The sequence below is a fragment of the Canis lupus genome, chromosome 8 (assembly GCF_003254725.2).
Source record: "Canis lupus dingo isolate Sandy chromosome 8, ASM325472v2, whole genome shotgun sequence".
NCBI lineage: Eukaryota > Metazoa > Chordata > Mammalia > Carnivora > Canidae > Canis > Canis lupus.
Window position 1 is genome coordinate 4,017,614 of NC_064250.1, and position 12,888 is coordinate 4,030,501.

Genomic DNA, 12,888 nt, shown 5'->3' on the forward strand with positions numbered 1-12,888 from the left:
CTCACCTGAGACCCTCACCTGATGACTCCGTAAGGACCACAGGCCTCACTTCCACTGGCAATCTCCAAACATTTGCTCTCTTGTGAGCTAGCTATCACAGACCCAGACTTTCTTGGAGGTGGAGGTGCATCTCGAAGTTCTGGGAAAGAAAAACAGCCAACTTTAAGGCTCTCCCGCCCCGCAAAGATAACAAGGTCAAGCGGCGGGACGTTGCCGAGGGCAGGGAAGTCTGTGGGTTCCCGCCAAGAGGCGGGCCCCAAAGGGACGGCCAGAGCGAAGCCGAGGACAGCAGGGTGCGGCAGCCGTGGGCCGGCAGGGGGCGCTCCGCAGCCACAGCCCGCTCCCGGGAGCCAGGGGAGCGGGGCGGAGCTCGGCGAGCCGGGCTGGGGGCGGGACGGAGGCGTGGCGCCGGGCGAGGAGCTCGGCCAGGTCCCGGTTCCTCTTCCTCACTGCGGTCGTCCCGCCCGGGTGTCCCGCATTCCTGCACCGCCAGGCGGTGCCATGCAGAAGGCCGGGCTGTCGCTGGCCTGCGGCGCCCGGGCGTGGAGGTCTGTGCGGAAGGCCAGCTCCGGGATGGCGCGCCAGGACCCGCTCGCCAATAAGGTGGCTCTAGTAACGGCCTCCACCGACGGGTGAGTGCCGGCCCGGAGTCTCGGGGGCCCCAGCTCTCTGCAAACAGGTACTAACCCCTTGACCTCTGCTTCCCGGCCTCCGACTTCACTCCCGGGCCAAGTCCGACCCCAGAAGGAAGGAGCCACATGGTGGGCCTGCAGCGCCTCCGAGCCCTCTTGCCTTCGCCCCCCTCCCACCGGTCTCCTGGCACAGCTGCCCCGGGTTCAACTGCGCCACTTCAGAGCAGCCTCCAGCAAGCCAGGCTCCCAGGGCTCCGGGCGGCCCCAGGCAAGCCCCAGGCAAGCGGCCCCACCTAGAGTCTGGGAAGACCAAACACCAGGAATCCGAGAGCTCAGGATTCAAAAATCCCATCCCACGGCCTCCATCGACTGTGGAAATGTTCCAGCCACTGCATTTGGCGCCCCTTAACCTGGACAGGACACAAGACCCATGTGTCCAGGTGTTTTTTTTTTTTTTTTTTAGCTCAGTACATTTTGCCCTTGCCCTGTTTCTCACTCACCGCTCTTGTCTATCCATTTCTCATCCCCACAGGACTTTGCTAGATGCCGGCACTACACAAATCTAAAATACAAATATATGCAAAATGCTAATGGCAGACACTTCCAGAGTGTGTAACCCTTACTCCCACAGGAGTAATGTAAAAAATTTACATTTTTTACTAGAGACCCACCCTTTCACATGCCCTCCCCCCCCATAATTAACAATATAATTTTGAACCGATGTAGAATAAGTAAGGGAGGTATCTGGGGCAAGGGCTCTTTCAAATGAGACCCTTCAACCATGGAAGTGGCTGTTGCTCATTTCTCTCCTCTCAGTCCCTATAGGGTATGGGGTGGATATGAGGAAGATATTATCAGTTCCTAGGAACCTAGCCCGAGGGCCAAAACCCTGGGGGGAAATCAGTAAATGAGTGCTAAGAACATGTTAAGCCCGTCCATCTGTGCGGTAATGGCTGTGCCACTAGCCCGCTTTTACATGTAACGCAGACAGCACGTCCAACAGAGGCAGAGCTGGAATTCAAACCTGGGCATTCTGACTCCGGAGCCCACCTCTCAACCATTTCCCCTGTCCTGGCATTGACAGTTATTTCTCTCTGCCGCAGGATCGGCTTCGCTATCGCCCGGCGCCTGGCCCGGGACGGGGCGCACGTGGTGGTCAGCAGCCGGAAGCAGCACAACGTGGACCGGGCGGTGGCAGCGCTGCAGGGCGAGGGGCTGAGCGTGACCGGCACCGTGTGCCACGTGGGGAAGGCCGAGGACCGGGAGCGGCTGGTGGCCACGGTGAGCAACAAGGATATGGGCACCGAGCCCGGAGTGGCAGAAGGGAGCCAGCCTGAGCCTCCTTCCCTGCTTTCCTAGACATCACTGATGTGATCCAAGCCAGCAGTATTAACTAAGACATAACCGGTAGTTCTGCCTCCCCGCACTAATCCTCCAGCACGTTTTTATTGTGTTCCTTTCTGTTATGTCTCTGAGAATCATCCCATCCCAGTCAGAAAATCAAAAACCACTCTAATGCTTCAACCCTGCATCATCCCTTCGGTCACCCAGAAAAACAGCTGGCCCTGGTTCTCCAGTAGTTTCCAATCTTTTTTCTTTTTTTTTTTTTTTTTTAAGATTTTATTTATTTATTTATTTATTTAAGAGAGAGAGAGAGAGAGCATGAGCAGGGGGAGGGGCAGAGGGAAAGGAAGAAGCAGACTCCCCACTGAGCAGGGAGCCTGATGCTGGATTCCATCCTAGGACCCTGGGATCATGAACTGAGCTGAAGGCATACGCTTAACTGACTGAGCCACCCAGGCATCCCTAATAGTTTCCAAACTAATTGGGAAGATGAGAAGGGTAAATGCAATTGCAAAATAGATGTTCCCAGCTACAGGCTAGTAATCAATTCCCTGTTCTTTAGGTTATAGAGTTGAGTCCCTGGGAACCTCCAGGAGGCAGCCCGCCGTGTTTCAACCACCTACTGTGTGCCATCCACTTTGTTCAGAGCCTTCATGGGTTATCTCTAAACCTGACAACAACCCAAGCAAGGCAAGGACTATTCTCCTGGTTTCGGAACATTTGGAACATTCTGCTCCGAAAGCTGGAGTAGCATCCCAAGGTCCCTCAGCCAGTTAGAAAGAGCTGTAAGGCAAACCAGACCTGCTGAGCTGACTACAGATCACCAGGCATTTCTCCATTAGCATCAGGTCAGGTCGTTGGTGCCCACTTGGATGTAAGTCTCAAAGAAAGTGTCTAAGCCAGTGTCAGAGTTGGTACTTGGCACCAGCCTTCCAGCTACACAAGAAAATACGACTATCTGGCAAAGGAGGCTGCTCTTCTCTCAGGCTCAGAGCACACACATTATGCCCTGGAGTAGAAGGGAGAATCTACCCTGGATAGAAAGTACAGGATGGTGCTAACAGATTGAAAGGGTGACAGAAATAATTTGGTAATCATCATAGAAGAGGGGTACCCTAAACAATGGTAAACAGTGGTAGGATAGACAGGATAGAATCATTCTGTTTTAAGGAACCATTTGGCAGATGCTTGAATGTGCATTGGAGAGAGCCAAATGTGTGTCGGAGAAAGTTACCTGGGTGGCTCAGGTCATGGTCTCTGGGTCCTGAGATCGAGGGCTCCATGCTGAGCATGGAGTCTGCTTAAGAGTCTCTCTCTCCCTCTCCCTCTGCCCCTCCCCACCCCCTCTAAAAATAAATAAATACACCTTTAAGAAAAAAAAAGAAGAAAGGAAGTCACCTAGTCTGGCATAGGTGGCTGGACAGAGCCTGAGATCGGGACCTTGCTCCTAAGGGTGAAGAGAACCATCTGGGAGATCCAACTGGGATCAGCCAGTTTGCTGACTAGCCATATGAAATGTGCTTAGCAACTTAAGGTCGAAATCCCACCAGGGAAACCACCTCTCACCCCACCAGGTCCACTTAACCTGTCCTACAGCCCTGGCTCAGAGGTAGGGGCTTGAGCTAGACCTCCGGGAGCAGGGGAGACTGGACAGATAGAGGAGGAACAGGGTTCCTGATGATCTTGCAAAATAAGCAGCCAGCCAAGGAGGGACTGAAGGGAACAGGGGAGCCCTGTGAATCCACAGCAAAGAACACAGGCTCTGGAGTGCTGGTGGGAAGTTTAAGGGACGAGGGTCTCCATAGCCTCCTAAAGGAGTTCAGATGTTCTTGGAGGAAATAAGCCATGTGAGGTTTCGAGCAAGATTTGAAAAGGATAATCTGGCACTGGTAAGAAGACATATTAGAGTAGAAAAGACTCCGAGACAAGAATGTTAGCAAGGAAGCTGTTTCTGTCATTCAGGTCTAGAGCAGCAGCAGTGGGACCAGAATGGATACACCCAAGAGACATTCAGTGGGAGCCAAGTGAGATTTTCTTTTTTCTTCCTAACCCACTGTCGAGAAATGGGAAATAGGAGGGATGAGACAAAAATAACTCTCAGGTCATTTGGATGGCCAGTGTCAGGGTGGAGAATGCCAGGAGAGGAGAGGATACTTATTAGTATTGGAGATGGGTTCTGCGTGTTGCCAGCTGCTACCCTGCAGTGGGGAAGGCCGCTCCTTAAGAATCGTTACTATCCGGGGCACCGGGGCACCGGGGCGGCTCAGTCGGTTAAGCAGCTCACTCTCGATTTCAGATCAGGTCACCGTCTCAGGGTCATGATATTGAGCCCCACGTGGGACTCTGAGCTCAGCGGGGAGTCTTCTTGAGATTGTCTGTCTCCTTCTGCACCCCCCTGCCCTGCCCCCACTGAAGCGCTTGCTTTCTCTCTCTCTTTCAAAAAATAAGTAAATAAAAAGACTGGTTACTATCCACTGGCTTCCAAATCTGCACTGCAAAGTTTCTCAAAGGTGTGGGGAACAGAATCCAGATCAGCCACTTCTCCACTTGACTATACTCTTTCTAAAAAATATACCTGTCGGAACACAGAACACTCAACTCCTAACCACTTCAGTGTAGTGATCACACAATTTAGAGTAGGCTTAGGAGACACCTGGGTGGTCATTGTGCCTTTCTCATGAGTCTTCTATGGGTCTTTCTCTCTGTTCAATCAAAACCTAGACCTTTCTCCTCTCCAAGCTGCTGGGTCCCCTGCCCCCAACCATACACTGGCAGAGTACAGCACACACCCCTTTCTAGCTGATTCTACACTTCGCTCATCACAAGTCCATAGCCAAGACTTACACAGAGCCAAGACAGGTGACCGGAGCTTTGTGCCGAGACACCAAAATTTAAAGAGAGCACCAGACAGTATATTGATACTGGTTTCAAAAGCTTATGTGACTTTAAATTTTGTTAAATTTACATGTTGACAGCCCAAGCATTCCTTCCGCGGTGTGGAAGCAACTGAGCTTAGCACCTGGTTAGCAAGAATAATTAGTTAAAACGGGAGCCAGCAGATGGTACACATTGTTAATAACACCCCTCTGTGTGCCAAATCATGAAGCACAAAGTTGATTGAGGGCCCATTTAGTGCTGCTCGCCCAAGGCATCAGAGTCGCCTGTTCTGGGTAAATGCATAGTCTGGTTTTAGAGCCACGTATCGTTGGCAGATTCTGGTTGGCCACTCGTTACTCTGGCACATGCCTTCACTGCCTACTTTCAGTTTATTAGCGAGGTGAGATGTTGCCGTATCTTGGCTTCCCCAGTTTAAATCTCGGTTTCTGCCTTGAATCTTCCCCACCTCCATGCCAATAAAGGGGGGAGGGGAAAGAGAAATGACATAACTGAGTGGGAAACTGCTTTAAGCCCAGGCTGGTGGTGTCTTCCCCACTGTGGCTCCTGGGTAGCCACTTTCATAGTGACCCCAGCTCACTTTTAGAGGGCTCTTAAGAATTACCTCTGTGGTAGAAGGGAAACCATGCTCAGATCTGTTGCCACTAACTAGGTTGTGCCCTAAGCAGATCACTTGGCCTTTCCCAAAGACCCAGTGAGCAGGCCTCCTGTTCCTTAGCCAACCCTCATATGTCATTACTGAGAAATTCACTTCCCTGGACCTCAGTTTCTTCACCTGCATTGGGCTGAGTGATCTAAAGGCCCCTCCCAGTGGTGATGTCCTGTCAGTCCATTTAAAACAGTGTCTCCGGAGTGCTCAGCAGCTGAGAGTCTGCCTTCGGCTCAGGGCATGACCCCAGAGTCCCAGGATCAAGTCCCACATCCGGCTCCCCAGAGGGAGCCTGCTTCTCCCTCTGCCTGTGTCTCTGCCTCTCTCTGTGTGTCACTCATGAATAAATAAATAAAAATCTTTTTTTTTTTTTAAATAAAAATCTTTAAAAAAAAAAAAAAAAAAGTTTCTCAAGGGGCACCTGGGTGGCTAAATGGTTGAGTGTCTGCCTTTGGCTCAGGTTGTGATCCCAGAGTCCTGGGATCAAGTTTTGCATCACGCTCCCCATGAAGAGCCTGCTTCTTCTCCCTCTCCCTCTCTCTGTGTCCCTTATGAATAAATAAAATCTTTTTTATAAATAAATAAATAAATAAATAAATAAATAAATGAATGACAGTTTCTCAGGACATCTGGGTGGCTCAGCAGTTGAGCGGCTGATCCCGGAGTCCTAGGATCAAGTCCCACATCTGGCTCCCCACAGGGAGCCTGCTTCTCCCTCTGCCTATGTCTCTACCTCTCTCTCTCTATGTCTCTCATGAATAAATAAATAAAAATCTTTAAAAAATAATAAAAAATATTAGCTGAGGGGCACCTGGGTGGCTAAATGGTTGAGTGTTTGCCTTCGGCTTAGGTCATGATCTCGGGGTCCTGGAACTGAGCTCATGTCAGGCTCCAGGCTCAGTGGGGAGTCTGCTTCTCCCTCTCTGTCTGCCCCTCCCCCACACTCATGCTCACACTCTCTCTCTCCCAAATAGATAAATAAAATCTTTACCCCCCTCAAAATAAATATATAAATAAAACATTTTCTCTGTTCAGGTAGGTGTGGACAGATTGAGTTTGAGATCATGGTAACTCAGTCAAGGAGAACTGGACAGTAGGCATTTGGATAAATGGGACTGGGACTTGGTGCGAAAAGTAAAGAAGTCTAGAAGTGGGTTTTTTTTTTTTTTATTTTTTATTGGTGTTCAATTTGCCAACATATAGAATAACACCCAGTGCTCATCCCATCAAGTGCCCCCCTCAGTGCCCATCACCCAGTCACCCCCACCCCCTGCCCACCTCCGTTTCTACCACCCCTAGTTCGTTTCCCAAAGTTAGGAGTCTCTCATGTTCTGTCTCCCTTTCTGATATTTCCCACTCATTTTTTTCTTTCCCCTTTATTCCCTTTCACTATTTTTTATATTCCCCAAATGAATGAGACCATACAATGTTTGTCCTTCTCCAATTGACTTATTTCACTCAGCATAATACCTTCCAGTTCCATCCACGTCGAAGCAAATGGTGGTATTTGTCATTTCTAATGGCTGAGTAATATTCCAAAGAAGTAGGTTTTGAGGTGGGACCTGAAGCCATGAGAATAGAGGAGCTCCCCAAAGGGAAAGAGTAAAAGGTCAGCAACAACCCTGGAAGTGGGGGCAGGAAGAAAAGACCACAAAAGAAACTAGACCCAAAATGTTTAGCAGTAGAACTTAAGGAAGCTGGGGAGGGAAATGTTTCAAGAAAAAGAGATGTCATTTTGACATCAATTTGTTCCTAAGAAGAAAATCTTTATCCACATTGATAAATGCACCTCCCTCACTGACCTGCCGTCCTAATTCAGACCTTATGCCTCTCTCTCCAGGCTGTGAACCTTCATGGGGGCATTGACATCCTGATCTCCAATGCTGCAGTCAACCCTTTCTTTGGAAACCTAATGGATGTCACTGAGGAGGTGTGGGACAAGGTGAGAGGCGATTAAAGGAGCAGGAGAAAGGCCTTAGCAAACAGCCAGAACAAACTCAGGCTGCTTTTAGAATGCATTTGTCAAGTGCCTCTGTACATATGAGGAATCTTTGTAATTTGCCCACACCTGGAGTGCACCTGGTGAAGGGCAGTGGGAGGTGGCTTCCTCTATCCTTGCCCCTCTTTCATTTCTGCTTCTCCCCAGTTTGGCTCTTCCCTTTGCTCCTTGCTAGCCTTCTTCTGCTTCACTCCCCATCTCTCTCCCCGCACCTGCTCATCCAGGCTCTTCTTCCTGGTGTTTTTCCAGCAGAGACATGGCAGCTCGATGCCAATAACTAATACACTTAAGCCTACACACACACACCCTCCCCACCCCCTTTTCAGCTGCCAAAAAAGAACGATTTCTCATTAGCTGGAAAACTTTAATAGCTGCTAGTCAAGCGAAATGACCTGTTACCACTTTATAACATACAATGTTTGAAAAAGACCCATGCTCTTTCCTTCTTAACCTCAATGTCAAGAGAATCTGAGATCCAGATGTCTAACTTCAAGTGTGGAATATAGGTTTTTATGTGAGCACACATAATTATATTTGTGATGTATTTCACATACCTACAGCTTTTAATTATGAAGCCTTAATTAAAATATTTGTCTTTGTTTACTAAGGTTAATATTCACACATATTTGGAAATGCTGAATTTTTTATGATCTCCCCTGGTTTGGCTTTTCATTCTGATGTCATCAATAACTTCTCAACACTGAAGTTTAAGGATACTAAAATATTATAGTTTGTTTATCAGTGTTTCACAGACATAAAGACCAAAGTGCCAAATGCACTTCAGTGAGTCAGTTCCTGATTGATATTCTTTAAAGTAAAGAAACATCTTTCATGAGCAGTCTGAATAAAGACCACATGAAAATCAGTTTTAAACTAAGTAATTTTTCTTTTTAATTTGCATTTTTTAAAATGTCACAGTACATCAAATATAAATTCAGTGGTTGATCCTTGATTAAACCCTGGATTTTAAAAATAAGGACATTTGAGGAGGCAATTGGGGAGATTTTGTTATGGACAGCGTATTTGGCAAAATCATTATTACTAATGTTGAATGTCTTGGTGTGATACTGGTTGGTGGTGTGTAAGAATGTCCTTATTCTTTGGAAAAAATGCTAAAGTTTTACTGATAGAGCATTGTGATGACTGCAACTTATCTTCAGTGGTTCAGGAAAAAATTATGCAGCTACAGAGGTAGGACACATGGGGGAAAATGTGAACAATTGGTGAATCTAGGTAAACGATATCTAGAGATTCATTGTACTTCTATTTCAACTTTTCTGTAAGATTAAAAATTTTTAAATAATAAGTCGGCATGGAGGGTATGGGAGGGGAATATCCCAGCAGTAACTAGAACAATGTAAATGAGGATTGTGCATTTGTTTTAAATTATGGATGTGGGGTTTGACTGTAGACTATGTTTCAAAAGTACCCCCTCAGGATCCCACTTTCCAATAAATGTCCATCCAGACAGTCCATCCCGGAGGGCCAAAAGCATCTGATTCCTCAGCTCAGAAGCCAGAGAAATGGCTGGAACCACCCCAAGTGCCCGAGGTCAGGCCACATTTTCCCTGAGCAGCACAGCCCACTCTGGGGGATGTCCAGGAGGCCAGCCCAACTCCAGGTTCTTCCTAGTCAGAAGAAACACAGAAAATCCAGCTCAAATCCAAAGTATTCCAGCTAATATAGGCCAAATCGTGCTCGGTTGGTTAGGAAACAAGATAGACCAGGTTCCTTTGTTTCCCATAGGAACCTAATATGTCATTCTCTAGCTGGATAAGCCTCTGAAAGGGGCTTCTCCCTGGCCTCGGCTCCTGCACTTGCAGGCTCCAGGCAAACCATCTTTGAGATCTGCACCAGGACCCAACAAACATCTCAGGAAATCCGCCCTGGGAGTCCTCATCGCCCTGCCTTCTCCAGCTCTTACCTCATGCTCTTTCTCCTTCTTCTCTCTTGGTTTCAGATCCTGGACATTAACGTGAAGGCCACAGCCCTCATGACCAAGGCAGTGGTGCCAGAGATGGAGAAACGAGGGTACAGACAGTAAGAGGGAGCCTGGGTATGATAGACCTCATGTGGGCTGAGGGCCAGGATCCCATTGGGAAGAGGATCATTGTCTTCTTTTTCCAGAGGTGGCTCAGTGGTGATTGTGGCCTCCATAGGAGCCTACCTCCCGTTTCCTGTAAGATCCCCCTTCTTTACCACTTCCATTCCCACCCCCACTCCCGATCCTACATTTTTCCACTCTCCCAGTCACCCTGAGAAGTATATGTCCCCTTTTAGAATCATACCACCAAGCCCCTTCCGACAAAATAGACACCTTGCCTCTACAAACCTTAACCTATGTGTGACTTCCCACAAGACAATTTTCTAGCTAGGACCCTCCCTTTAGGAGACTCCTCTATTATCTACTGCCCTTTATGCCTTACAGTAAGAACCAAGAATGAACTGGAAACAAAGACGCTGACCCGCTGTCTCCTTTCCCCAGGGCCTGGGCCCCTACAATGTTAGTAAAACAGCATTGCTGGGCCTCACCAAGAACCTGGCCAGAGAGCTCGACCAAAGGAACATTAGAGTGAACTGCCTGGCACCAGGACTCATTAAGACTAGCTTCAGCAAAGTGGTGAGGACTGCCAGGACCCTAGAAGGGTATCTTCCCAGATGACGAACCCCAGTATCTTCCACCCCCACCACCCTGGGCTTTTGGACAACCTCCCCCCTTCCAGCCACCTGTCCAGAGCAGACCCCACATGCACCTTTCTCCCTCTCTGTCTCCTCTTCTGCCACATAAAAAGATGTCCCTTTTTCCCACAGCTTTGGATGGACAAGGCAAGGGAGGAGAGCATTAAAAAAGTCATGCAGATAAGAAGGTAAGGCTGTCACAGGGGAGGGTTGAGAAGGACCAGGACGAAAGGTCTCGTCCCTCACACAGCCCACAGCTTGCTGTCACTTGGTCCCACAGCCAACACGAGCTCTCCTCTGCCGCAAACACAGACCTCATAAGTCCATGAGCACTGCATCACTACAGTGGTGCGTGCTAGAGGTCCTCTCCCACTGCACAAACCAAACACAGAAGCTCTGGGTTTCAGCAGAGCGCTGCTCTGGGAGAAGCCCTGACTTCTCTCTCCACCTGGGTGTGGCCTCCATCTCTGGGCAACCCTAGCGCCCAGGGACCAAGACCAAAACCAGAACCTTTTTTTTTTTTTAGTTCCCTTTGAATAAAAAGCCATGTTTCTAAAGCTCAAATTGATGATCCTCCAATACAGATAAAAGGACTGAAGAGCTTCACGGCATCCCAAAACTCCCCTTGCTAAGAAAACTCACCTCTTCCCCACAGGGCTAGCCAAACTGTTCAGGCCCCTTTGTCTGGCTCCTCTTCCTCTATCTTCCCTGCCTCCAGCTCTTGGCTACCCTGTCTTGTCCCTTCAAGTACACATTCCAGCAATGCCTAGTCTTTACTGGTCCAAACATCCCAGACCCCCTCAGGTGCGCCCAAAGCTTTTCTGATGTCAGGCATGAGCCGCACACCTAGTTCACAACTCGCTGACATGTCAGAGTACCATCATCCTGGAGCCCCAGTGAATGTCTACATCCTTGGTCTTAGATGTGCATTAGAATCATCTAGGCACTTGTGAAACGACATATGTTCAGGCTCTACTCCCAGAGTTTCTTTTTCAATTGGTCCAGTGTAGGACCTAAGCATCTTTTTTCACTGCACGTTACAATGTGCAGCTAGGATGGAGAACCGCACTAATCCAGCCTTCTAGGTTTGAAGTGACCATTCTGCCCACCTCTAGACCATTCTACAGCAGTTAGGTTACAGTGTTCCCTAACTATGCAATCACTGATACAAGCACTGAGAATTAGCACATTCTCCCAAAATGAACCTGACTTTAAGGGACAAAAATAGATTCCTGAAAAAGTTGTCTGTGAATTGAAGCCATACAAATGCAACCGTTTTAAACAAACCATTTACTGTCTCACAGACTCCCAGACACTGGAACAGTATACACACACGCGAAACAAATAAAATCGCTGCTCACCAGTTTATCTGTATGACGTCAGATTTTGCTGTCCTGAGTTCTCTAAAAACCAAAGTATCTCTGTATTATTGAATATAATGTGTGGTGGGTTTTGCAGGGTACAGTATTTATACAGTATTTATTACGACAGCTCATCATCATGCCAATCCTATTTGATTGACAGGAAGCTTGTACACTGGTCCTGATAAATCACCTGATACTTCTTGATTAAACAAATTCATTCCCTGTGGGCCAGATCAGGGGTTGTTTGATTTTCACTACCTTCCTTGTTGCCCCTATTCTCCAGGATGGGCAAGCCAGATGACTGTGCAGGCATCGTGTCATTCCTGTGCTCTGAAGATGCCAGCTACATCACTGGGGAGACAGTGGTAGTGGGTGGAGGGACACCATCCCACCTCTGAGGACCTGGAGAGACCTCACCAGGGCAGAGATTGGGCTCCACACCTGAGTTCTCTTCTAGTATTCATTGACTTTCCTTTCCCACCTCTGCCTAATATATTGCTCACCTTACACCCCGCCCCACCCCCCAAATCAGTTCTGCTCTGTGAAAAGATCCAGCCTTCCCTGTGGTCAAAGTATCCTCTTGTGAGGATTCCCTCTGTTGCTGTACCCTTGGATACAAACTTCCCCTGAGAGTGTAGGGCAGGCCTGCTGAGAAAGCTATGTCTACCTTGGCAAAAACCAACCAGTATCTTTTTCCCTTGCATGGGGGAACTTGAGGGAGATGGGACTGAAGGAACCCAGGTGGGAAGAGCAGGGTGGAAAATCAACAACCTGCAAAGGGAGATGCAAATAAAATGCGGATGATTGTGTTGCTTTGAATCGGTGTGTTCATTTTTCATAGGAGTGGTAGCCAAGCAGAGATCCTAGGTGGACTACATGTCTGCATTTCCCCCTAATCCTCCTCCCTGTCTCCAGGACCTCAGCTTGATGCTCAGGGGTGGATATGTCTGCAGAACTGCCGGCTGAGAGGAGGTGGCTCGGGAACTCCCGAGTGATACTCTCGGCCTCACACCTATGGGGCTGGTGCCAAGGGCACTGCAGGAATCCCCACAGCTGGGCAAGTGGGAGGGAGGATGAACATCCCCAGATCTGGCCAGGTCCTCTCCTGGCATCGCCCTCGATCCTGAGTTCCCTTGCGGGTCAGCTTGTAGGAGCTGGACGCGCGTCCCTAGCAGTAAGGCAAAAGGGAGGGGCCTTGCAAGGATGACCCAGGAGGGGTCCCCGGGCCCACAAATAAAAGAAATGGGTTCTGCTCACGGGGCCCAAGGAGTGGATGGCACGGAAAGTGTGAGCCACCCCGTCCCGGAAGCGGCCGGCTCCGGGGGA

The 12,888-nt window shown here is 48.8% G+C and overlaps 1 protein-coding gene across 2 annotated transcripts; it reads left to right on the top strand.

Moving 5' to 3' along the window:
- Positions 1-380: 380 nt before the first annotated feature.
- LOC112657201 (dehydrogenase/reductase SDR family member 4) lies at positions 381-12,381 on the top strand. Of its 2 annotated transcripts, none has more exons than XM_025443128.3 (8): positions 381-632; positions 1,736-1,913; positions 7,361-7,462; positions 9,480-9,550; positions 9,647-9,698; positions 10,005-10,139; positions 10,331-10,386; positions 11,846-12,381. In XM_025443128.3, exons 1-8 carry the CDS (start codon positions 502-504, stop codon positions 11,958-11,960), a joined length of 840 nt encoding a protein of 279 aa, XP_025298913.1. In that variant the 5' UTR covers positions 381-501; the 3' UTR covers positions 11,961-12,381. The 2 variants fall into 2 exon arrangements, with proteins under 2 accessions (XP_025298913.1, XP_025298912.1); XM_025443127.3 differs by having other exon boundaries at positions 404-632; positions 9,480-9,559.
- Positions 12,382-12,888: the final 507 nt, after the last annotated feature.